Source organism: Uloborus diversus, chromosome 8 (assembly GCF_026930045.1).
Source record: "Uloborus diversus isolate 005 chromosome 8, Udiv.v.3.1, whole genome shotgun sequence".
NCBI lineage: Eukaryota > Metazoa > Arthropoda > Arachnida > Araneae > Uloboridae > Uloborus > Uloborus diversus.
The window spans coordinates 13615934-13643900 of NC_072738.1; the positions used below are offsets into that span (position 1 = coordinate 13615934).

The window sequence follows — 27967 nt, forward strand, 5'->3', positions numbered from 1 at the left end:
ACATTTTAATGGTGACTTAAGCCTTAATTAGGGTAGATATCAAAACTGTTTCCGCACTGATATAATATCCTGGAATGCCAAACGTGAAATAAGATCTCTTTTTACATTCGCCGTTGAAGTTGAATTATTAGCAGAATAAACTGGAATTATGGGTCTGACAGGTCTCAGCATGTTGGCTTTGATTTTCATACTGTTTCTCGCTCAAAATGGTAAGTAATTTCTACTTGAATCTGCTTCTATAGCAATACGGGAGAGTGTTGTATCTTAGGACACTTTTTATATTTTAATTTTTCACGTCAAATATTTGAATCAAAATTTAAAGCCTAAAAGTCACATTAAAATTACCCGACATACTTCTATGCAATATATTTTTTAAAAATCAGACGGTTTGAAAATAAAATATTGCCGGCCATTTTTAAAGTAAAAGTTCCAAGCTGTCCCAATGGTACAATATCCTATTGTAGCTTGGGGCACATCCTGTTGTACTATGGGAAAGTCTTCATGATTCAGGAAACAGCCATACACTTGAACCAATTTTGCACCAGAAAACAAACAAACAAAAAAATTGTCTATGGTAGTGAATTAAATCATGAATAATTAATTATGAATAATGAATTATGAATAATGAAGTTTTATATAACACATTAAATGTGTTTAAAAGACTACATGAGATTAGAACTTTGTTCCATGTTCCTAAACATATCTTAATTATTAAGAACCACGCATAAGTTACACCTTGAGACGTGTTCAAAGGCACAATATGTTTTGCTGTCCCGAGGTACAATCACCACGTGGTTTAAGAAAAACCAAAATGGTGGTCAATGTAGATGCCCTATCATTTTATTTTCTCATAACCAAAATATTTCAAGTACTTCTCTTTAGTAACAAAATAAAATACAGTTGATTAATTTTCCAACACAAAGACAGAAAATGAAATAAAAATGAAGAAAAAATTTATTTTGGAGTCATTAAATTTTCTCTCACAAAATCGTCAATTTAACGCTTTTGATGCTGACTGTTACTATGGCACCATTTAGTGGTGAAGATTACTATTAAAGATTACAAAAACACGGCTACTAAAAATAGATTCTTAGAAATAAGCAATGTCCCAAGGTACAACACTCTCTCCTACAGCTACTATTTCAATATTTTACGAAAACTATTCACCTAATGAAGTGTGTTTTTGGACCATCTCAGGGCGACAACGATGGGAAGCATCATCGACACAGATCAGTTTACTACAATTTGGAGAAGATTTTCTACGAGTATTGTTTTTAAATTCATGAAATACGGTTTTCAAGCAATTTATATTATTTAATCAAGTTTTGAGATTTTCTTTTCGGCGAAGAGAAGATTAAAACTTCTGAAAAAGTCTTCTAAAATGATAAAACAAATCGAAACTCTGTAGTCGCCGATAACCAAGAAAATGATAGATAACCAAGAAAATAATGAAGATGCCATTAATTTAATTTTGAATTTTTAAATGCACTCTATAATATATATATATATATATATATATATATATATATATATATGTGTGTGTGTGTGTGTAAGCTTTTTTTTAGTGCGCTTGAAAATGTCTACGTCTTCTAATTCTATAACGAATAAAGTTTTACTACTACTACTTAAATAGAAAGGTATTTTCGCAATTTTTATCAATGCTTTGGGACATTTGATGGTAAGTTATTTGTTGTTTTTTCAGTTCAAGTCCGATGTTGCCAATCCCGTTGTTTAGTCATAAAACATACCTAAAAAAACTGATTTTTAAAGTATTTTTTATCATGTTTTACACAGAAGTTCCAAACCAAAAAGCATAGTTTAAAGTGTTTTTAAAAAAATTATGCATTTAAGTGTTAATGAGCAAAATGTGTTTGGGAAAAAAAAATCCATTCTAAAGCACAGTAACAATATAAAATGACGAAAGGGTTAGTAAAATTTTCATGAAAATGAAATAAATAAAATTGTCGATATTTCGACTCAACTATTCACTTCTGATGTGTACAAGACTAGGTAATGTGAAAGTTAAAATAATAATAATTAAACAGCTACGCGTATCTCTGAGATGCAATCAGCAGATGGGCAGACTGCTATTGATGCCAGAAAAATCCAAATGATTATCTAAAGTAGTTCTATTGGGGTAGAGGAAGGAATGGCTAAATGCATACGTGTTCGTAGAGCTAACTGGCGTAAATCTATAAAACGAAGTTACCTTTTATTAGTGTATCTCTCAGATACGCGCGCCCGCTGGACGGATAATACAGTAGAACTCCGGTTATCCGAATCAATTGGGACGGACTCTGTTCGGATAATAAAAAAATTCGGATAATTGGATTTTGTCCGAAAAAAAGGGTCCATTTATTTATTATTGAATGCATGTTATAAATGGGAGAACAAAACAATTTTTAAAGAAAGAAAGCTTTTAAATAATGAAATGAATAGGTTTTATCTGTTAAGCGTATTTAAAAGTACTGTGCATTTGGGGCATTCATTAATTACGTTATGGTCCCTTAGGAGGATTCGGGGGGGGGGGGGGATTACAAAAATTTCTATATAACCTTACTTGGGGGGGGGGGGGGTAATCAATGCTGACGTAATATTTTCCAAGTCAATATTTTACATTAGAAATCGCGCGGTCAAGTGGTTTGGAAGAGATATTTCATTTGCTTCTCGAAGGTAAAAAACGTTTTAGGATAAGCTGTTTTTTACTTGATTTACAAAGAATGAATAGTGTAAAATATAATTAAAGAATCGCCCTATTCACGCCATATTTTATTTTTAATTAGTATCGCATGATATAATATACTGAAAAATAAAAATCTTTGATTTACGTCAAACTGGGAATTTTATTGTCACTGATCCTTTCTCTAAGAACATTTCATTATTTTGAAAAACGAAATGAAATCTTACGTAGGAATAGGGGTGAGGGGTTTGAAAAATTTTATGTACCTTTGCATGAGGAGAGGGGGGGGTCAAAAATTGCCAAAATCATCCTTATGTAATTGATGAACGGCCCCTTAGTACTGTATATACGCATCGCAGATCAGCTGAATTTGCATAAAAGGGGCCATTCATTAGTTACGTAAGGGTCCCGAGGGGGAGAGGGCGGAAAAATCTCTACATATCCTTACTTTTTTTTGGGGGGGGGGGGAGGTCAAACCCATTCTTACGTAATATTTTCCAAGTCGATATTTTACATTAGAAATCGCGCGGTCAAGTAGTTTGGCAGGGATCCTATTTCATTTGCTTCTGAAAGGTAAAAAACGTATTATGATGAGCTGTTTTTTATTTGTTTTACGAAGAATGAATAAAATATAATAAAATAATCGCTGTATATGTATGGCATGTGTTATTTTCAATTAGTATCGCATCATATGCAAAAAAAAAAAAAAGTCAAAAAAGCATTCAGTCTAGATTTTAACTTTTTAGTAGGGTAACACCCCCAGAAATTGGCACGGCACCAGTGATTGGCACTTCCAACAAAAATGTCCTAAAAAAGACTCGTATCCAATTTTTTTAAAATAGAAGGTTATATACCAACTGAATGTACATTAACTCTAATGATTATAACTTCAATTCATGTTACTAATTGGCAGCAGTACATAGGAAAGAGAAACAATTGTGGCTTGTGTCAAATCAGCCATTTTTGTTGCTAAAGCTTCTTCTCTGGCTTAAGGGAAGCATGCACATAAATCCATTAAAATCTGACTTAATTTTTTTTTATTTAAATTTTCGTTGTCAAAAGTTTTGTTTAGTTGAAACGTGTTACTTTAATTGTGTAGAAGTATATTTTCGTCCGTATTTGGAATTTTAAAATAATGATGGGTGCCATTTACTGGTGCTTTGCTAGTCCCCAGTAATTGGCATGTGTGCCAAGTACTGGGGAAATAGCGTCATTTCCGCGAAAAAGCTGAGTGAGGTGTCATTATCTTCAGTTTTTTGCGTAGATTACGAATATGATAAAGCGGAAATTGAAATTGGTAGCTTTTGTACAGTAATTGTCAAAAAAAAGCATCAAAATCATCAATTTTTGAAGTTGCGGCTTTTTGTCAATTGGAATGACTTTCACAAGAAAAAAATCCAAATGAAAGTTACTCAGTAATTAATGTCATACTGGGGGCTCCGTCCTCTGCTCGATTCGCTCGCTAACCCCCGTTCGCCACCTACGGTATCTCAATGCCGCCTGCAGCGGGTGGTTTTTCAAGAGAAAGGAAACCGACTTGTTGCATTTGATAAATAAAAAAGAGGAAAACTTATGCAAAAAAGTATGCTATATGAGTTTTTAACTATACTTGGGGTAAACCTAACTTGGTAGCATTCGTAAAATCAAAACTGTAAACCGAAGCATGAAGCAGCATTAATTTCAATATCTTTTCCATAGAACATACCAAATTTATGTTTTTATTTCTCTAAAATACTTTTTCAACATGAAGAAGAGTGATTTAGCATTAATTTATATAAAACTAGTAGTACTCTCACGGTTTTACCCGTTATAGAAAAATTAAAAGGTCTTTTGGTTTGCCTGTGTGGCGAATTTTCTCTCCAATTGGCTTGTGCCCATGTTACGGTTCCACGTTATGATAATTTCGTAATTTACTCGTCCATCTTATGATAATTTTGTTCTTAAAATTGGAACAGAAAAAGAACCACATCGAATTTTCGAAAAGTCGCTTCGAGGTGCACACCCCCATGCTACAAACCAATTTTGTGCCAAATTTCATGAAAATCGGAGGAGCGGTCTAGGCGCTATGCTCGTCACAGATATCCAGACAGACAGAGAGAGATCCAGACAGAGAGACTTTTAGCTTTATTATTAGTAAAGATAAAGAAAACAAATTCCTCCCCATATTATCAAATTTATATGAAAAATGGGCTTAAAATTGGAATAGAAAAAGAACAAAATCGAATTTTCAAAAAATCGCTTCGAGGTGCACACCCCCATGCTATAAACTAATTCTGTGCCAAATTTCATGAAACTCGGCCAAACGGTCTAGGCGCTATGCGCCTCACAGAGATACTGACACACAGACAGAAATCCGGACAGATAGAGATCCAGACAGAGAAACTTCCAGGTTTATTATTAGTAAAGATAAAGAAGAAGAAAGATAAACACATTCTTCCCCATATTATCAACTTTATATGAAAAATGGGCTTAAAATTGGAATAGAAAAAGAACCTCATCGAATTTTTAAAAAATCGCTTCAAGGTGCACACCCCCATGCTACAAACTAACTTTCTGCCAAATTTCATGAAAATCGGCCGAACGGTCTAGGTGCTATGCGAGTCACAGAGATCCTGACAGACAGAGATCCCGACAGAGACTTTCTGCTTTATTATTAACTAGTGATACCTGCAAGGCTTTGCCCGTAATAGAAAAATCAAAAGGTCTTTTGGTTCGCCTGTATATTTACAAATAATGTATGGTGAATTTTCTCGCCAGTTGGCTTGTACCCATCTTACGGTTCCACGTTATGATAATTTCGTATCTCGCCAATTGGCTTCTGCCCACGTTACGGTTCCACGTTATGATAATTTCGTAATTTACTCGTCCATCTTATGATATTTTTTTTCTTAAAATTGGAATAGAAAAAGAACCACATCGAGTTTTCGAAAAATCGCTTCGAGGTGCACACCCCCATGCTGCATATTAACTTTGTGCCAAATTTCATGAAAATCGGCCGAACGGTTTAGGCGCTATGCGCGTCACAGACATCCTACAGACATCCAGACATCGTACAGACATCCAGACATCCTCCGGACAGAGAGACTTTCTGCCTTATTATTAGTAATTAGTGATACCCGCACGGCTTTGCCCGTAATAGAAAAATAAAAAGGTCTTTTGGTTCGCCTGTATATTTACAAATAATGTATGGTGAATTTTCTCGCCAGTTGGCTTGTACCCATCTTACGGTTCCACGTTATGATAATTTCGTATCTCGCCAATTGGCTTCTGCCCATGTTACGGTTCCACGTTATGATAATTTCGTAATTTACTCGTCCATCTTATGATATTTTTTTTTCTTAAAATTGGAATAGAAAAAGAACCACATCGAATTTTCGAAAAATCGCTTCAAGGAGCACACCCCCATGCTACATACTAACTTTGTGCCAAATTTCATGAAAATCGGCCGAACGGTCTAGGCGCTATGCGCGTCACAGAAATCCTCCAAACATCCTACAGACATCCAGACATCCTCCGGACAGAGAGACTTTCAGCTTTATTATTAGTAAAGAAAGAAGATTACCTACTTTACATTAACATTACTCATGTTTCTTATGATGATAAAATTTGTATGTTACTTAAAAGTAAAAAATAAAGTGATTTTCCACTTCTATTAACATGTGCTAATTACTGGACCACAAAGTGTCATACACTGGGGTATCAGGTGCCAATTACTGGTGATTTTGGTAACTTTTTCTATACATATTTTTATAAAAGTATCGATTCAAATATTTTAGATTTTAGTGAACCAAATAGATGCACAGATGTGCACTCTCTGATACAAAAATATTTGCAAGAGAGTATTTTTTTTTCTGAGTACTGAAAACAGAGATAAGTTTAAGGACAAACTCTTAAAGTGCCAATTATGGGGTCTTTACCCTAAATACGAGTATTTCTTTACACAAAAAGGTTATCTATAATAATGAATTTAATAACGATTCCAGTAATGAAAAATTAGTTATTTTATTATTTTGAAAAACGAGACGGAATCTTACGTAAGAAAAGGGGGGAGGGGCTTAAAAAATCTCACGTTCCCTTACATGGGGGACAGGGGGGGGGTCAAAAATTGCCAAAATCATCCTTACGTAAATAATGAATGACCCTTAAGCATAGAAAAATAAAATCATTCGAACATTAACTACGGTCAAGTAAAAACAAAAAGCAATCATGGCTGCTCAAAAAAGAAAAAGAAAAGAAATGGGCGAAAAAACAGCATTCTAAAACAACCCTTGGTTTTTTGCAAAACAACGGAGTATTGCGATTTTAATGAGACTTGGGTCGAAACCAGTACTGATCGTACCTTATTATTTGACTTTTTTCATGCGTGTCGAAGGAAGAATCACAGGAAATTTCAACACTTTCCATGAATTCCGTCTGGTATACTGAAAACGTTTGAATTAAACAAGTTTCTTATCTTTTGATTTCTCCCCTCCCCCAAGCTCTTTTCCCCGAAATTGTTGCGCTAAGCTCGTGTGGTAATGTTTGTGAATGTCTTGCTGAAATTTGATGGCTAAAACAGATTTAATAGTTGAGGAGTTATTTATTTAAAGGTAACATATCCACTTTTCATAAAAATTCATTTTATGATATTTTCTAATTCTTTCAGATGACCTTTATCAAATCACTTATTAGGGGCCATTCATTAATTACGCAAGGATGATTTTGGCAATTTTGCCCCCCCCCCCTGTGCTATTCTTACGTAAACTTCCATTTCATTTTCCAAAATAATAAAATAACGAATCCACTAATCTTGTGTCCCTGGAATTGTTATTAAATTCACTATTATTAAATTAAACCTTATTGTACCAACAAATATCTGCTAGAAAGTTGGAATCTAGACTAAATGTTTTTTTGACATTTTTTTTTTGTATATAATGCGATTTTAATTAAAAATAAAACATGCCATACATAGTGAGATGTTTTAATTTTATTTTACACCATTTATTTCATGTAAAACAAATAAAAAAAAACCTCATCCCAATAAGTTTTTTTTATTTTCGAGACGCAAATGAAATAGCATCCCTTACAGACCATTTGACCGCGCGATTTCTAATGTAAAATATCGACATGAAAAATATTACGTAAGAATGGGTTTGGACACCCCCCCTCCAAGTAAGGGTATGTAGAGATTTTTCCAACCCTCCTCCCCTCGGGACCCTTACGTTTTTAAGGAATGGTCCCTTACTTTCAAGAAGTCCAAACGGAAAAAATCTCCTATTTTATTTAAGAATAAAGATGGCTTTTTGATCAAAAGGTAACAAATCCGTCCTCTGCAAGCTTTTTTTGAACAAAAAGGGGACATATTATGAATGAATATGTAGTATGAAAACTTTTAGATTCAAAGGAACACATGTCCAAAATCCTCAAATTTTAATCCACTATTTTTAGGTTCAAGTACTACTCGATAAGAGAATATGAGAAGGTGAACTATTTGGGTTTTGGTGAAATTGGAATTTTCAACATTCAGGCTTTCGTTCAAAAGGGCACATATCCAAAATTAAGATGGTGATATCTCCTTGTTTTTTTTTTTTTTTTTTTTTTTTTTTTTTTTTAAACATAAACATTTATTACTCTGGGCCATGATTTGCTGTGCTTTCCTGCTTAATTCTGTATCCAGAGAAGTTGATAAAACTATTTTGCTCGTATCCTAATTCGTTTTTCTCACCTCCTGAACATTTTGGAAAAATGGATATGCCACCTTTTGATAAATTAGTCCTCAGTTATCCAGAAGTAGTCTTAAGGAGCGAATTTCAGTTACAGCAGAACGTCGAAAATTCGAACGTTAAATATCTGAAAGTTAATTCCAAACGTTAAATATCTGAAAGTTAATTCCAAACGTTAAATATCTGAACGTTAATTCCAAACGTTAAATATCTGAACGTTAATTCCGAACGTTAAATATCTGAACGTTAATTCCAAACATTAAATATCTGAACGTTAATTCCGAACGTTAAATATCTGAACGTTAATTCCAAACGTTAAATATCTGAACGTTAATTCCGAACGTTAAATATCTGAACGTAAATTCCAAACGTTAAATATCTGAACGTTAATTCCGAACGTTAAATATCTGAACGTTAATTCCGAACGTTAAGTATCTGAACGATAATTCCGAACGTTAAGTATTTGAAACGTCAAAAATTCCAAAAGTCAAAAACCCGAACGCACCCTCATTCGTTTTTCTTTATGAGAGTCAATTTTTGTCAATCAGAGAATAAGAGTAACTTTTGTCAAATTTAGCTAAAAAATGACAGATTGTAACGCTATGTAGAGGGAATGAGGGCCAGTGAGCAATTTTTGTTTTGAAAATTACAGTGTACAAAGAAAGAAATAAGTATTTTGTAATAAAACTCGCATTGAAACATTTTTTCTTAATTTTTGCCAGTAAATTTGTTTTTTCAAAAAAAAAAAGGATTTTTTTTTTGGATGGGGCAGAGTGAAAAAAGTTTTTAATGACATATTTTCTATTTGATTATAAAAAAAAATTTGATCGAATAGAATGCGTTGATACAAAAAATGAATGAATAAATGATTAGAAGCAATAAACGAGTAAATAAATAAATGCATTACTTAATATTATAAGAAAAAATAAGTGAATGAATATGAATAAATATGTTAATAGTTAAATGAAGGAATGTAAATGAGTGAATAAATACGAAAGTGATAAAAGGCTATCTTTGGAGATGTTAGGGAAGACAGATGGACTTTGGAATGTCCCTCGGAAATGTTACGCAACTGACATTTCCGAGTAATTTTTCAAAATTGGAGTGCTAAACACACATTTTAGACTATTTTTGATGACGTTAAAATAAATATAAGAATATACGAAGAAGAATTCGTGTGTGTGTGGGGGGGGGGGGGCACGCTAAGAAAAATTCGGGTGCTCACCACACAATTATATGGTTATATCCACCATTATATGCTGATAAATTAGGAGAGGAGGCAGGTGTTCTTCTAGCCCTTCTGCTGTTGAACCTAGAAACGCACCTATAGGCAACATTTTCTGACATTAAAGGGAGAGTAAGGGTGTGGGGAATCTCCCCTTCCTGAAACTTTTCACCATTGAGGCTCTAAAAACACAACTTTGAGCTAGTTTTGGAAATGGTAGAGAAGGGGCTGGAATATTCGTGAGATCGTGTATTGAGGTCAGTAGAGCTTCCCTCCAAAAAAACTTCATTTTAAAGTTGTCACCACGATATTAGCCCGGGGAGAGGAGGGGGGTTCTAGTAGAAGCATTTTGTAACTGAAGCCCCCCCCCCCCCCCCGAAAAAAAAGCCATTTAAGCCTCTTTCATGCAAGTTAAGGGCCAAAGGCTGCGTCGCTGCGTGAGTTACTTTCCACAGGATGTTTCGTTGAAATGTAGACCTAAAATTCAAATTTTAGTTATCTTTTGCGGCATTTGTGGAGGATCATGGGAATAGGGGGCTCTCCTCCAGAAAAATCTCGAAATTAATGTTATAAAAACGCAATTTTAGGCTCTCTTTGATCTCCTGAGCTCAAGTATACTTAAAGGAGAGTAGTATTTACTGATCGTACAATTTTCTAAGATTGGCATCAAGATATGATGTAAACGATGGAGTAAAAGTTAAGAAATAAAATGGCTCTGCTTCGAAAAGAGAGACACCAATTCCCTCTCAATGGAACCTTAAATTTCTTTCAAAGAAAAAGAGATCTGTTAAATTTTTCTCGTAATATATTCTCTCTTTTCTTTTTCTTCTTAAAAAAATCTCTATACTCACAAGATTTCAGGAGGGGCCATCGCCCCTCTAGATCCGCCCCTGCAACAATGAGAAGTCTGCAATCGTGAAACTTGTAATAATTCAGGAAACTTTTTGACAAAGATACGTAGTTTTCGCAGGAAATGTAAAAACCTGGGAAGTACTGAATCGTTTCACGGAACTAACCAGTGACGTTGCGGATTTTTTTTTTAGTGCACGTTAATAAAACCAAGTACTGAAAATATGATTTTTTAAGCTCTGCTCATTATTTTGTACTAACATTGCATTTTTCATTCGTATTTTGGTTTGAGAAAAAACAGAAAAAAGGTAACAATAAGTACTATTGGATTAAAGTCACAAGAAAACTCAAAGAACGGAAGCCGAAAATCGAAATCCTATTAGTGAAAGAAGCTAACGTTGAATGCTTTTATGCCTGGAAGAATTTTCAGGAAAATCGACTGAAAACGACAGTTTTTTCTAAGGGCGACGCATACGTCGCCCTTAGAAAAAACTGTCACTGATTTACAATCATGGAAGTGAATGAATTCAGCAGTGTCACATGGGCAAGCCGGTTAAAACAGTTTCATGAGAAAATCTGATGCTCAACGATGAATCACGGTTCTGTTCTGCTGGTGGTATTATGAACTATTAGTTTTAAAACACTTTAACATTTGTACGTAGCTCTAAAATTATTAATTAAGGGGACGTCCATAAATCGTGTCACTCCTTGAAGGGTGAGGCGTGAGGGGGGTTCGTGAAATTGTGACATAGGGTGGGAGGGTGTAGCAAGAAGTACGACATCACATAATTTAAAAAAAATATATGTAATATGGCGTGGCATATGACAAGAGGGGGAGGAAGTTAGGTGAAGTGTGACACTTTGTAACTAACGTATTGTGGGAAGGGATCAAATATGCCAAAAAAAGTGCGACATAATTTATGGACATCCCTTAATCTTATATAATTAAGAACTGAGTGTATGTATCTTTGTATGTATGTATGTATCTATGTTCAAGCTTCTTCTCCCGAACGACAGTGAACTGACCATCGAACCAGGTATCGATGGATTCGTAATCTTCCCGTCTTTATGTTTGGCTATTTAACATGATCCTCCGACAATAAATAGCGGAGATATCAATTAAAAACTATTAATTATGACACTTAGATTTCGACATTAAATCCCTGTTTTCCTCCACATTCAAATTATTATTCAGTGCTTCATCTCAACTTTCCGCAACACTGCTTTTATTAAAATTTGTAGCGTGAAGAAAATCACCGAGAAGAAAGATCTGTTGCCATTTTTTTTCTAGAATATGAAGAAATAAAATTCTGCCTTTTGTTTTGGGGCTTTTCCTGATATCAGAGGATTTAAAACGCTTCCTTTTTGGGGTTTTTTCCGCAATCTGCCGCAAAATTTCACAGATTTTTTTTTTCTTGTTCAAGCTTGGTTGTTAAACACGCTTCACTTGACATAACTTTCATTTTCGAGGTGGACCGTACAAAGCCGGGCGACGCAACTAGTTACTAATAAAAATTTGATAAATACATTTTTTTTCCTTCAAAATAACTTGAGTAAAAAGAAATACATACTATTAGTTCTTATAGGAGCGACTGAAAGTGGAGAGTGTGATAGAAGAGCTACCGAGGTTTGCCCCCAAATGAAAGTGAAATTAACTTTCCCCGGATCGGCGGAAGAGATAAACGCTTTATGTCCGTGAGTAATCTGAATCTTTTTTCAAATTAGAAAGTTTCAACTGTATGCAAACATAGTATATTTAATATTTAAGACGAATATAAAGTTTGAAAAGATTGATTAAATTTATGCAAAATTACAATTTCTAGGAACACAGAGTAATCAAATGCTGAGAAAACATGACTATGTAAAATCGAATTTCTTTTTTTATATTTTTTCATTGTTATTGTTATTTATTTATTTATCATTATTATTATTATTATTATTATTATTTTACAGCAGAAATAAAAAGCAGTCAGTATCACTGGATTGTAAGAAGATATCGTTACATATGAACTACATCAAATCGACTTAGTAAATGGCAAATCAAAAGATTAATTCATGTGTACTCAAAAAATCTAACACTAATTGAACTGAGAACTGTACAGTTGAGTCCTTACACGCGCAACAACCAGTTGAACCTTTCATGTAAAAAAATTAATTTTACTCAGTTTAACTGCATTGTTGCTACTGTAAATTGAACTGCTCGTTTGAAACTGCACGTGTGAGGCTGGTTTAAGAAATACACTGGTGTGCAAAAATTAAGGACGAAGTCGAAAAATTAGCATATCAGCTGAACGAAAAGGCAGAGCGGACAGAAAGACCAATCAGGAGATTAAGTAAGGTGATGTACGGTAGCACATGCGCAGATATGCAGGCAGACGTAATGGGGGAGTGTCTGAGTAGTATAAAGCATGTTGTCGGTGTAAGATCAGTATTTCTGGCAAAGAGAATGCACGCCGTTTAGCAGTTAAAATCACACCGAGTTGCTGCCTCAGCGAGAAATGGCGAATAATCAATCTGTTAGACGACATCTGGATGCTTTTACCCGAGGTCGAATCATTGGGAAGTTGGAGGAAGGCCGCAGTGTGACAAGTGTGGCTGCAAAGTTCGGAATTGCTCACAGCATCGTTTCACGACTTTGGAGACAATTTCAAACTACAGGAACAGCTATCTGGGGGTTCAGTAGTGGTCGTCCACGAGGAACCACACCCGCAGATGACCGGTATATTGTCTTACAGGCCAGAAAAAACAGGCGGCAGACAGCCGGAGAAATCGCTAGACACACGACACAGGCGACTGGACGACCGATATCGCGTTTTACCGTGGCCAGAAGACTGCACGGTGGTGGTCTGTTTGCACGACGCCCTATACGGTGTGTACCTCTAACGCCTGCCCATCGGAGAAGGCGTTCTCTGTGGTGCCGGGAACAGCGGAATTGGAAAGACAATAAATAGGGACGAGTAGTCTTTACAGATGAGAGCAGATTCAGTCTGAGTAGCGATTCTCATCGCATACTCATCTGAAGAGAGCGGGGAAGCCGCAATCATCCCTCGAACATCATTGAAAGGGACAGGTATGGAGGTCGCGGTGTTCTCGTTTGGGGAGGCATCATGCTTGGTAGTCGTACAGACCTTCACATCTTCGACGCAAATTCAGTCAACGGGACCCGTTATTGTAACGAGATTCTTCTTCCATATGTGCGTCTTTTTAGAGGCGCTATGGGTCCGCAGTTCCTTTTCATGGACGACAATGCACCATGTCATTGCACAGTAGCTGCCGAACAGCTCTTAGAGAGTGAGGATATTGAACGTATGGATTGGCCGGCACGATCTCCGGATCTCAATCCCATCGAGCATGTATGGGATTTTCTAGGCAGACGCTTGGCAGCTCGTACCTTACCACCAGTAACGATTCGGGAGCTTCGATTGGTGCTGCAAGACGATTGGGCAGCAATGCCTCAACAACTCATTGACACCCTCATTCTCAGCATGGGCAGACGCTGTGAAACCTGCCTAGTAGTCGGGGGAGATCATATCCCCTACTAAAGACCGGATGTTTCTTGCTGGACACCCATCACAGGGATGTTTCGGCCTTCAGTCGCATCGTGCTCCATGCTACTTTTTCAATAAAGCTTCTTTTTAACCGACTTCAAAAAGGAGGCAGTTATCAGTTCATACCGTATGTATGATTTTTTTTTTGTTTGTCCACTCAGGGGCGGCATTTCACCATTTCATTTGGGGGGGGGGGGGTCGAGTTTTTTAAATATGTATAACCCAAAGCGAAACCAAACACACATTAGCTAACAAGAAGTTGTCATAAAATCGGTTTAGTATAAATAAAATTAGTGTTTAGAAACAATTAAAATTTTGATTCATTGACTAAAAATTTATCATACAAAACATCTCGCTGCTAAAGATTTTATACCTTTTGGAAAAATTATAATGCATGATTTTTCGAATTCGGAAGAGCAGGGAATCGTGTTACTAATCTATCAGTGCCCAATGTCGTGCTGTTTTGCCAGTTCAGCTAAATAGAAAAGGTATTTTTCCCGCTTTGTGCCTCGAAAATATTTCTCTAACCTCCTGAGACACAAAAAAAATCTTTCTCTACTAGCTGAACCGATTGTAATAGTTAAAAAATAATTGAAGTAACACAAAGTTATGTATAAAAGCACTTTTTATATCTTGCTCTTCAAAATCGCCCATGCTACTTCTAAAACTGTGAGGGGCTTAAACTTTTCATCATTGAATAATCTAGTCATGTCGGTGCTCGCAGCTTCAATGAGATATCATCTGCCTCCAGCTCTGTTATTCACTATTCCAGACTGATGAGCCCATAATAAGGACGAAACTGCAGTCTGTATGTGAAAACCATTCTGTCGGTATATTGCTTGTAATTGTTCTTTCCTCATGCTAAAAATTTTACTCACAGTTGAAACATTTTATTTTTCGTTTTCAAAATCCAATCCAAATAACCATAATCCCAGCCAACCATACAGAAAAATAATTATCATCAAATTTTGTGTTAATTTCATTCGAAACTGAATGTATTAATTCATACAAAATATTCAAAAATCTATGTTTGACTTCACATCATCATGTGGATTTTTGTCAGTTTTTTTTTTTTTTTTTTTTTTTTGCGCCTCTTTAAAATTGGCTAGGAGGAAGAATTTTTTTTTTTGAAAAATTTCACGATTGATTGAAATGTACACACAGATCGATTGTAGATTGAACTATGGTTTGAATAGTCGAGTAGCGGATTGAAGATATAGATTTTGATAGAGTAAAGCATTTTTCAAAAACCTTTTCCCGATACAAACAAATTGGATAAAAATTCAAACGAAGTCATACATGCTAAAGGGCATGAGCTTTTTCATCATTGAAAGAATCGTTTTGCAATAATTCTTCGAGTCGTCAAATCACTGCTTTGAAGTTATAGAGAAATGGTTTTATCGTTTTAACTCTTGAAGATTATCTTGTGTCACTCCGCGATTGCATAATTATAGAGCCCCATAAAAGGTATTTGGTTAATATGTCTTTTTTTTTTTTCAATAATCACATGCATTTTGAAGAAGTTTCTATGAAAACATTATAGAGCAGCTGAAACGTGTTTCTAGCAGAAGAAAGCAATGAACACTCATTAAATAAACATACACTTAAAAAATGAGCGTAAAAGTGAATGTAAAATATCAAGGAAATTTCTTGTGAAAACCATGCTGCCACACCACTTTTCACGAGCCTCTCGTATTGGACATACCATCGTAACACTGGGCACACAAGTGTGAAATATTTAGCCTATATGAGGCAATGTCGTCTTTAGTTGAAATTAACCATGATTTTCTATCAGTTTTCTATGTTCTGAAGAAGCCGAAAATACTTCATGAATTTCTAAGTCATCATCCAAATAACGAAAAACACTTCTTCTAGTCTGAGAATGTGTCGGGTTTCATCAAATAGTTGCTGAGAACCAGCGAGATTTCCTTTAGTGAACATTTATTTCCGACTTAAGTAAATTGAATTCACCCATTTTCTATCATTCTGCTCAAAAAATTTGGGGGTGCAACCGCCCCCTCTTGACCCTCCTATTTGCCGCCCCTGTGTCCACTCACAGCGTCTCACCTAGTGAACCGATTTTGATGATTCTATTTTTAATGAATAGGGGATGGCTCAACTTAGGTCCCATTACTTTGTTTGACCATATTTCTTCTATAGAAAAAAGTTATGGGAAAAAAAACAGTAAATTTCATGTAATTTCCCTATTAAATGATTAAATATAAAACCGCTTATTTTAGTGGCAATCGCTTAAAGTTTTAAGGCATGTTTATAGTTTTTTTTAGTATGGAGCATTTTAATGAAAAAAATAATGTGAAGTTTCGTGATGGTAACTCTTACTATTTCTGAAATATTTACACTAAAAAGAATGAAATAAAAAATTTTGGAAAAAAAAAAATAGAACCGACTTCAAAATTGCTCTAAAAAGTGAAAAATAATTTTATTCTTTAAACACCATCGATAATATTTTTTAACATAATTTTTGAAGTTGGCGTAAAAAAGATAGACAAAATCATTCACAACCATAACTCAGCTAGAACTATACATTTAAACAGGCACATTTTTTTCTCTACCGATATACATTATGCACTGATAACAGCATATTTTAGTAACGATATAAATGTTTCGTTCCTAACTTTGGATGTTTTCTGAAAAAAAATATGAACGAAGCATATGGTTACAGTGGATTTTACTTTTTGTTTTTGCGCCAACTTCAAAAATTATGTTTAAAAATATTATCGATGGTGTTTAAAGAATAAAATTATTTTTCACTTTTTAGAGCAATTTTGAAGTCGGTTCTATTTTTTTTTCCAAAAATTTTTTTATCCCTCTGATTTCTCTTTTAGTAAGTGTTGCTTACATTACACATGTCCTTACGTATTGGGGATCTTACGGTATTAAATGTGTTGATTTGGAAAGCTTTTGTACAAAGTTATATTGAAAAAACCGTCTCGTCCTAAATTTTTGCACACCAGTGTACAAAAAAAAAAAAAAAAAAAAAAAAAAAAAACTAATGAATAGTAATATTTTTGAAGTTATACCTAGAAATGTAAAATTTATAGAAATTTTCAGGCGGCGAAAAAAAACTGTTTTTTCCGGAAAAATGTATTTTAAAAAAAAAAAGGAAAAATTGATTTTTCATACAGAAAAAAGTAGTTTTTTAATAGCTATATTTTCTTTGAGCACATGAATGTTAACTATTTGTGGTTTCAGCATCCAACCTGCAAATTCTCATTGTTTAGCTCTCACCAATTGGCTTTTATGATGTAGCACCGATATTTTTATTTTTAAGAAATTTAACAATCCTTTTCAACACACTATGGAGGCCGGATTCATTAAAGCACAATCTAATAATCTTCCTCAAGTAACATCAATGATGGTGTTCGAATATTTCCGAGAAGATGAGAGATTTAATGTTCCAGAAACGCGAGGAGTTAAACAAAGGTAAGCTAAGGTCGGCTTTTCCTTGTCAACTGAAGCGCGGCTGAAGAGCGAATGACGTCACTTATTTTAAGCCATTTGACGTCACATTCACTTGAACTTAAAAAAATTATTTAAAAAAAAAAAACTACTTATCGTGTCGCAAAATTTTCTTTTCACCGATGATGTTCATACATGTTATTCTATCATATAAAAATAAAATTGAAAAATCGAAAACTTCTCTATTTTGTTTCATGTTTAATACATGTTCGTGTTTCAAAGATAAGTTTGTCATTGTAGTATAAATCAACTACAATTTCCGAAAATGTACGCAAAGGGATTATTTTTCTTAACTGAGATATACATATTTTGCCGCAATTCGTCAGTCAATCATTATTTTGGGGAAAGTTCTGATATTTGTTATTGTTAAAACACTCTTTTTGACAGTAATTCGATGGAGTTTTTTTAAAAAATAGAATTTTTGAAAATAAAGTTGTTTTATTTTCCATTTCTTACATGCATTTATACACATGTGTGCACATGTATACACACTCATTAAAATTAAATGGACTATGTAAAACTTAATCATTCTCACTAATTGAAAAAAGTGATACAGTCGGACAATGATTTAACGAACCTCTATTTACGAATTTCACGAATTTTTATTTTCCCCCGGCTAAAATGAAGGCAGAAGCCCCTATTTGCCGAGTATTAAACCCAAAATAACAAATTATTTTTACAGCCGGGGGAAAAAAAAAAAAACTTTTTTTTTGGTGAATTTAAGTTTGGAAATATTGGATTGTTTTCCAAATGATGTACCCGAAGAAGAAAAAGACTTTTCTTGGAATCTGCAATTTTTGACGGGCGAGGAGGCAGCCAATGAATAGCGATCAATTTAATCGTTACTCTTTAGAATATCTAGTTAAATCGTTGCAATTCAATAATAATTTTTATACTTTTTAAACATGACTGTTATTTCATGAAATAGCTAGTTCTTCTTTCAAATAACGTATTTCACACTTTAAGGGAACCATATATAGTTTTTTTTACTGCACTTTCATGTTATATTTTTCAAGCTATCTTTAGCAAAAAAAAAAAAAGCTACAAATTTGTATGCCTTTTGCAGAGAAGTCATTAAAAGCCTGGACTGCCTTCATAAACATCACGAAATGTGCCCCGAGGCTCCGGGAGCACCACTCAACCCAGAACAAAACGAGGATGTCAATTCATTGATACGAGACATTTGCAACAGAGACTCCCTCTTGCATAAAGGTAAGCAAATAAGTAAATTTTACCTAACTTTCCCTTAGTCGTGCACACCTCATAAATATAACACTACAGTCTGCCCACGGATTGTATGGAGTTGGCAAACGTCCAGTTAAGACGAGTCTATCTGAATGAGAGGGAAAAGTAAAAATTTGATGCGCGTGTTCCTCTCATTTGAATGTAACTCTGCTCAACTTAGAGGCATACATCTGTAAAAGCTGACATCCCTGAAAACTATTAGATGAGTCCATTTCCGCCTGTAAACCGGATGTTTACCTTTCCATCTGGTTGGTGGTCAGCAAGGACGGATCTAGAAATTGTTCAAGGAGGGGGCGATTGATTTTTTAACTTACCTCCACTACGTATCTAATTTACGCATGTTTTTTTTTTTGGGGGGGGGGGGCACCATTTTTATCTAACACAACTCAATTGTTTAGATTTATCCAAGGAGGTCTGTCCCCGAATCTATTCCATTGTTTTTCCGTTGAAAGAGTTATTCTAAAAATGTGCTTTAGAACTTAAATTTCGTAATAATTCCTGGGCAATGTTTCCAAACCCCCTTCCTCTAACATAATCGACGGTCGTCTAAAATTGCCCTGTTTTGGAACTTCAGTTTCAAAAAAATTCTGATGTCAAATCACGGATCCCATTTCTTCCATTAACACTACCTGAAATGTTTACAGTCGTGTCATTAAGACTCAAATTTTGCAAAATACCGGGGGGAAGTCCCCCAAACTCGTCCTTATATCACAACCAAAGATCGTCTGGAATAGCCCTCTTAAAAATTCAATTCTAAAAAGCTTCCAGAAGAGAGATTCGAACCCCATTCCTTTAATAAAGGTCGTCTAAGATCGCCTGCACTTGCAATTTAGAACTTTAATTTTGAGAAATTGCCGATGCAGGATCCCTCAAGGGAGGAGCGATCGCCCCCATCGCCCTCCAAAAGGGTAAAGGAGCCATATTTAAGTTTAAATACACTCAACGAAATTTGTTTTCCATTTATAAAAAGTTTTTTTTTTTAAAGGCGCTTTTACCAGAAGTGAAAACTGTTGTCCTATTTTCGTTCCCCCTCCAGTATATTTTCTGAAAGAGTTAATAATAGGTTAAAAAACTCGTAATAATAATTATAATACGAATTGCATCAAAGAAAAGCATAAAAATTCTGCTTTAAAAAAAATACTTAATTAACACATTTTTAAGCCTCCAAACAAGCGTCACAAACAATTTTATTTTGTTCTTCTCTCTGGAGCACATTCTGTGTTTGCCTTGAGGTGCATTAAGAGCAACGTCCCTATATTTCTCTATGTTAGTCTTCTTAAAAACGTTTCTGGCACATAGGCTTCATCCACGTTTTTACTCAAATCCAGGCAGAACTGTAAACACAATTCAGAAACGTTCCTGGGAAATAATGGGCAGTTGATGTGCCCAATTTCTGTAAGTAACATGTCTTGAAAAAAGCAGGACTATTCTCCACTGAAACTCAGTAACCTTCCTGAAATTCTCCTGGAATCTTTCCTGAAGAATTCAGAAATTTCCCCGGTTAAAGCCAGTCGTGTCTCTGGACAATTCAGAGAAAACTTACTTAGGTTGGTTTAATATGATAGCTTGGCACACTCCTGACTTACCATGAAAGCTCCAACGGCATTATTGTAAACATGGCCTTATCTAACTCAGAATTGCAAGTAAGGATCAAGACTATATATCGCCTGCAATTCTTGCAAAGCTACGGAATCCAGAGCCTTATTTGCTCCCATTGGGAGCTTACTCACTATGGAAGGCTACTGTTAAACTGAAGCCAATGAATACGCTCGCAGTTAATCTTTAAACTGGAAGCTAAAACTATTTTTCACAATAATGAGAAGTCTACATTCATGCAAATTGTGTCAATTCAGGAAAAATTTTGACAAAAATACTTGATTTTAATAGGAAATGGATAAAAACCTGTGAAATCCCGAAACGTTCCACGGAAATAATCAGTAACGTTTCGGAATCTTTTTACAGTGAGGGGATGAAAATAGGAACATCATATTCGCCAATATGGCAGCATCCTGCTTAACGTGAAGTGAATCTAAACGCAGCAAAACGCTCAGAGCATTACAGCTTATCCAAAACGAATATGTCAGATGCAGCTAAATAAACACATTTTAATGAACACAAAAGAGCATTTACAAACGAAATAAATCAAGTTTTCAAAAATCAGGCTAAGTGCTCCCAAACAGCAACTCAGCAGACTGGACTCATGAAACTTCCACAAACTAATAGTGTTCTTAACCGCAACCAGAAAGAATATCACCGGTGTCGATACTTACTTTCAAATCAAAGAAACTTAGGGGGACGGAATATGAATACTTTACCCTACTGTGAAAATATAAAAAAATTCTTACCTATTTATAAAAAAAAAACAATTACTTATATTTATTATTCCCACTGCACACGTCGTAGTTTTAATATTTAGTACACTCAGAAAAATTAACTTCTTAAAATTGAATGTTTTTGAGGAAAAATTTAAAAGTAAAAAATTAAACGACAATAGTCAGACCAGCTACGATCCAGAATAGAATATACAGTTTATCATCAAGCAAATTGAAATGTCCAGCGGTAAACAAATGTATGGTACTGAATTCTCTATTCATAAGATTCAAAATTTCCTTCTCGATGCGCAATAGATCGTCTACTACCTTACAAAATGATGAGCGATTTCTAAAAATTAAAATAACTATATTCAATCACGAACATTTTTAGTGATCGAACTTAACAAACAAAATGTTCGGTTCAGCCGTAATTTTGTACAAAACGTGGTCGTAAAATGGAAGTTCAACTGTATATTCCACTTAGCTTTCAAAAAGCTGGAAAAAATCTTATAGTTGCAATGCAACTAAACCTTGTCAGGCATCAGAAGTGCGTGACTAATGAGGGGTTAAAAATTTTGTCTTTATGAATGTAAAATCAAATCCCATTGTACTGAAGTATAGAGGGCTGATGAAAAAGTTCATTGTAACCAAAAACTCACGATATTCCGTCAGTAAAAACATCCTTAAAATAATTGTTGTTCAGAAGCTTCATGAGGGTCATGACCCCGTGACTAATATCGCCACCAAAAAACAACCTAAAACTGCGTTTTGGAAATTCAACTTCGAGAAAGTGCCGGGGAATATTCCCAGACCTACAATATTGGCCCGGGTATTACTTATGCAACCTCTCAAAATTAAGTGTTCATATTTTAACTGCCCCTTCCAGAACCAGAAGCTGGTAGCTCCCCTGGAAATTTTCAAGGGGGAATGCCTCCATGAGAATGTTTTTTTTTTCGGTATGTTGTCCGCTTTTTCTCACGTTTACTCCAACTTTTACCCAAACTGACGTAACCCACTGCCACTATGAGAGATTTATGCATTATCTATCTGTATGTTAAATAATTATCACTTTAATTTTCTATTTGTCATTTTGTAGCAATTACCACTGTGACCTAGTGAGATTTTAACCGTCATTGAACCTGATTGCGGTTTTTTACTGAAAACTACTTGCTAAAAACATGCAAAGAAACGAGCAATAAAGTCTGACTCTGAATTTATATCTTATTACATTACACATGAAATTTATGTAGAATTATTTCAACTGAAACTAATAGTTCCTTCATTACACAGTCTCCCTTTAATGGTTTTAAATTCAGTTAATCAACTCTTGACAACAATTATCAAGAAATCTATTGCCGTTTTCTGAAAAGTGTGTTGAAAAACTGTTCTTTTCACTGTTAATCTAATTTTCCAAGGGATGTTTACAGAGTGCAGTCTGTGTAAGGGGCCAATTAGTTCCTCAACAGGTAAGGTAATAGCTTTTGAAAGAGCGAAGTTCGAGACAGAAGTTAGAATTTTTTTGCTCTTCGTGATCTCAATACGTATAATGGAAAATGGCGTTCTAATAATTGAATAAAATACCTGCGGTAAGAACATTTTAGTCAACTATAAACGGACATACCTTTCTCCAAGAAGTTAGTTCATAAACAGATATTCATTTCATCCGGAAATTACTGTATAAATGAAGATTCCTTTCATCAGAAAGTTACTGCCTCCACCCGGATATTCCGTACCTCAGGTAGTTACTAATATAGAGCGGATATTCCTGTCCTCAATAGTTCACTATAAACAAACATCCCACAAGAATGCACTACATAAAGTGGACATTTCTTTCCTCGGAAGCTTATTAAGTTTATAGTAAGCGGATTTTCGTTACCTCAAGAATGCACTACATAAAGTGGACAATTCTTTCCTCGTGGACAATTACTAAAGTGGACAATTCTTTCCTCGGAAGTTTATTAAGTTTAAGCGGATTTTCGTTACCTCAAGAATGCACTACATAAAGTGGACAATTCTTTCCTCGGAAGTTTATTAAGTTTATTGTAAGCGGATTTTCGTTACCTCAAGAATGCACTACATAAAGTGGGCAATTCTTTCCTCGGAAGTTTATTAAGTTTATTGTAAGAGGATTTTCTTTACCTCAAGAATGCACAATAAGCGAACATCTCTTTCTTTGAGAGTTCACTATAAGCGGTTTCTTTCCTCTTGAGATCACTACAAGCTCCCAGAATAGATTTCGTTACATATAGGAGTTAAGTGGGAAAAACACTAGTTGGAATTCATCAAGGTTCGTTATTCACAAAAGTTCACTACATCTTGGATTCTCCTCAGCAAAACTCGGCTGTGTCCTCAGACAGTACAGAAAATTTTTGAAAAGCTGAAGAACAAGCCTTAAATTAAATGAATGAACTACCAACGTTTTAATGCACAAAAATTGCAAATTACTGCAGACACGTGTTTCGGGGTTACAAGGAATAAAAGCAAGATAGCCTTCCTCGGATGACTTTTCATCCAAAAGCTCACACTTCTTTGCATTTAAATAGAGGTTCCTTGTAACCCCGAAACATGTGTCTGCAGTAATTTGCAATTTTTGTGCATCAAAACGTTGGTAATTCAATCATTTAAATTTTCTAGCACAAAGGTACTCTTTCGTTATTCGTTAAGCCTTGAATAATTTCCGAATAATTTTTCTTTTAGTTCTATCCAAAAGTGCGGGATGTATCAAGTCGACTGTCCTAAATATGAGAGAAGCTATCTTTGCACCTCGACTTCAACTTCGCCAAGCTTATATCAGATACAGAGAGTCAGCTGGTGAATCAACAGAGCTTGAAACTATGCCTATAGAAGAAAAAAATCGTTTTTATTGTCTGTAAGTAACAGGCTCATTGAAACACTACTACTTTACTTTTTCTAGCCTTCAATGCTCAGTAGTACAAATAAAAGCAGTGAGTAGAGTTAAAACTCAGAAAAGTGATCTATTGCTTTTATTTGTACTATTTATTAAGTTTTATGATTTTACTATACACCTGTTTTAGTACTAAGTTTCAACTGCTTCTACACAGTCCCACTTTTGTTATCATTCAGAAAAGGGGTTAAAATTCAAGTAAGCTTGTGCAATGATTAGGAATCTGTTTGATGTATATACAAAACGTCACATCCAGCACTCAACCTAGCCTGTCTAAAAAAGGGTTATTGATCGATTTAATTTCAAAAATTATAATCGAAATGAGCTAAAAGGATTTTGGCATATTCAAATAATAATTTTGAAAAATAAAAAATAATAATACTGTTTAGGGGTATGCAAAAAAATGCGTGTATGCACTGTGTACCCAATTCAAAAATTGATTCAACTTACGTGTCAATTGTCGAGGTAGAAAATACCCATATCCAAGATCGTTTATATCCAATCTTTTCATACGTAAAATGAAGGATTTTTTAAAACAGTAATTGCATACATGTGGCGTGGGCAATGGAGCATAGCATCTTAACGCATAAATATAACTAACATTGATAACGTCATAGAATATAAAACATTAGAAATAATATAATGTTAGAATAGTAGAGGAACATGGGGCAAAGTGAACTAGCGGGTCAAAATGAAAAGTTGAAATATTTACTCTGCTTTTAGCTCTACCTATCGAGTATTACTTTAACTATGTAGTACCATATGTAATCTATTCCAGTCAGGAAAAAAATACCGCCGAAGTTTAAAACATTTGGTAATACAGGCAATTTTAAAAAATTGATACTCATATTGTAACATTTTGTTGTAAGTCAAAAATTATTTTTGTTACTATAAAATGATAAAGTTCTTGTTAGTAACATTTTGAATATTAATTGAGACCTTCTTATGCTCTGCCAAATATTTATTTAGTTACTAGTGGTACCCGCACGACTTTGCCCGTAATAGAAAATTAAAAGGTCTTTTGGTTTGCCTGTATATTTACAAATAATGTATGGTGAATTTCCTCGCCAATTGGTTTGTGCTCTTGTTACGGTTCCACGTTATGATAATTTCGTAATTTACTAGTCCATCTTATGGCAATTTTGTTCCTAAAATTGGAATAGAAAAAGAACCACATCGAATTTTTGAAGTGCACACCCCCATGCTACAAACTATGTGCCAAGTTTCATGAAAATCGGCCGAACGGTCTATTCGCAAGACGCGTCACAGAGATCTGGACAGACAGACAGAGATCCTGACAGACAGAGAGACTTTCAGCTTTATTATTAGTAAAGAATATTAAGTTTATTTGTATTTTAAACAAATTGTACATTTAGTCAAGTACATAAGGAGCAAAGTGGATGGGGGGAAAAGTGAAATAGTTTGTTTCATTTACTCACTCAATCATTTAATATAAATCACTTACGTTTTCATTTATTAATTAATTCATTTGCATTCCTTCATTTAGTAATTCACTTATTATTTATTCATTCATTCATTCTTTTACTCGCTCGTTCATTTGTCTTCATATATTAATTGATTTATTCATTTAGTTTTTCATTTATTGCTTCATTATATTTTCATTTATTCATTCAACCTTGTATTTACTCATTCTTTTGAACAAAAATATGTTTTATAATCGAATAGAAGATATTTCATTAGAAAAAACTTTTATTTTTCACTTTGCCCCATTGGAAAAAAAAAGTGAAAAATTTCCCCTTTTCTTTGAAGACTCAAATTTACTGCCAAAAGTAAAAAATACTGTTTCGACGCAAGTTTCATTATAAAATACAATGTTCTTTCTTTATGTACTGTAATTTCCAAAACAAATTTCAGTTTTGTTCATTTTGAAAACACTCAGTCATCTTAACCAATTCACTTTGCCCCACATTCCCCTAATGAGTAAAATCAAATACTTTGAGCTGAAATTTTTAACACATGTGCAACATCAATAGTCTAATATCTCTACGGCCAATTGGAACTCAGCAAATGCCGAAACCTGATTGGTGTTAGATAAGGTTTTCAAGTACTCCTGCAAGGCTTTTCATTTCTCAAATAGGCCCTCACGTAATGTCCTTGAAGCCAGTCTACGTATTTTAACTGTTTTTCTTTGCGCCCATTGCCGTTGCTCTTATTTTAAAATTTGAATATATTATTCAAAAAATGAATAGAAGTCATGTCCCCCAAAGCTAAAAAAAATAAAAAATATGAATTTATTCTCCTATTTTGATACGATAAACTTAAGAATAATGACTCTGTACAACAAATTAGAATATTTTTCTTTTCGTACTATGGAATTCTGTATAAAAACAGCGTACTTCATTCAAATATCAAGGGAGGTGGGGATACAGTGCAATGCAGGGGTGAACTGGGGCACCAACCTTGACCTCCAAAGAGCGCAGAAAAAAGGTGAAAACAAGAAAAAAGTGAGGAAAAAAAAAGATGTTACACAGGTTTCCGAGTTTAAAGGAAAAAAAAGAGAAGTGAAGTCGCACAAGTTGGTTAGCACAGAAAAAAAAAATAAAAAAAATAAAAAAATAAATAAAAAATTAAAAAATAATAAAAAAAGTTGCACCAAAATAGAAAAAAAAATGATAAAAAAGGTGTTCAGGCTTAAAGGGCGCATAGGCTGGAGGGCGCATCGGCCTGGGGGCCAGCGGGCCAATCCACCCCTGGTGCAATGGGGTTCGGGAGGAAAAAAGAAAGCAAAACTAAATATTTTTATTTTTCACAAACTGGAACGGGCCCATGGTGTAATCCGGCAAAGGAAACGCTAATAAATGTAGGGTCCTTGCTGATGGTTCACGTCACCCATGCCTTCTTCCGCCGCCTACTGGGTAATATTACTATAGTGACCGCCGTTGATATGAGTCAAGTTTGTTCTGAACAGTTTTGATTCAATAAAGCGAAAATTAGCAAGCATATATTATTTTTAAAATGTGGAATCCTACATACAATTTAAGAGAAGTATATATTTGTCAAACAATATGAAATATTATAAGAAGTGTCCGTTTGTTCGAATATTCATTCCTTATTCAATAAATTACCGCCCTTAGCCAGGGATAAAGTTGAAATACATGAAATACTTGGCACTCTTGGCTTCCTTAAGTGGTTTTCCATCTCCAGCTCAGACACTTTCCTATGCCGGGCTGATGAGTGCTAATAAGCACGAAACTGCAGTTCTCGGCTGGAAATGACTGAGCTGGTGGTGTATTTCATGTATTCATTCCTTAGTTATTGAAAAAAAAAAAAAAAAAAAAAAAAAGGTAGAAGCTTCGTCTTCCAAGCCGGAGGTTGTGGGTTCGATTCCCGCCGGTGACCTGGGTGCTATTTCCTTCTATTGTATTGTAAATATTTCCTGTGCGTGTCCGGAGGGCTGTTTAGCTTCTGCATGGACAAATAAATAAATATTATTTTATGCAAAGAAAAGAAGAAGTTTTCAATTGGGGACTTCTTCTGGGAATCTTCCCGTGGGGAATGTTAAATTATATTCGTTTGATTCACTAAAGTGACGTGTTAGAAATATCCGCCCCCCCCCCCTCAAGGTAAATGTTGGATTTCGTTGTTTTGAGGATTTGATTCACGAAACTGGCTGACTCTACACTAACACAATCTTCTTTTTTTAATCCCCAAAGGAATCATTTTCAAGATATCTCATTGATGTTGGCGACGGTTGAGGACAAATGCGGAACGATGGCTAAATCAGCAGTTCGCGAAGTGGTCATCCGGTCGAAATTCCTGCAAGCACAGAAGTGCACCAAGGAACTTGTTCGCATCTTGCAGAGTTTGGTGGATAGCCTGGAGCTGTCCACAGAAATGAGGAGTCGGATGAGCGAATTGATGACTTCGTTTGTTTCTTGGGAAGATAATTGATTTATTATTCCAATGGCTCAGGTTCGCTAGTGTGGTGTATCTTTATCAAACATTTCTTTGTAATGCTTGTAATAAAATACTTTAACAATATGCTTATTTATCATTGCAT

General features: G+C 34.8%; 1 protein-coding gene across 2 annotated transcripts; it reads left to right on the plus strand.

The window, feature by feature from the left end:
- The first annotated feature begins 51 nt into the window (after positions 1 to 51).
- Positions 52 to 27948, plus strand: LOC129227704 (uncharacterized). Of its 2 annotated transcripts, none has more exons than XM_054862306.1 (5): positions 52 to 209; positions 12034 to 12151; positions 18551 to 18696; positions 23739 to 23910; positions 27621 to 27948. In XM_054862306.1, exons 1-5 carry the CDS (start codon positions 149 to 151, stop codon positions 27856 to 27858), a joined length of 735 nt encoding a protein of 244 aa, XP_054718281.1. In that variant the 5' UTR covers positions 52 to 148; the 3' UTR covers positions 27859 to 27948. The 2 variants fall into 2 exon arrangements, with proteins under 2 accessions (XP_054718281.1, XP_054718282.1); XM_054862307.1 differs by having other exon boundaries at positions 55 to 209; positions 12043 to 12151.
- The last annotated feature ends 19 nt before the right edge of the window (positions 27949 to 27967 follow it).

Coding starts and splice junctions, on each gene's coding strand:
- LOC129227704 (XM_054862306.1), top strand. CDS start 149: ATGGGTCTGACAGGTCTCAGCATGTTGGCTTTGATTTTCATACTGTTT. Junction 210..12,033: donor ACTGTTTCTCGCTCAAAATG/GTAAGTAATTTC, acceptor ACATACTATTAG/TTCTTATAGGAGCGACTGAA. Junction 23,911..27,620: donor AAAAATCGTTTTTATTGTCT/GTAAGTAACAGG, acceptor TAATCCCCAAAG/GAATCATTTTCAAGATATCT.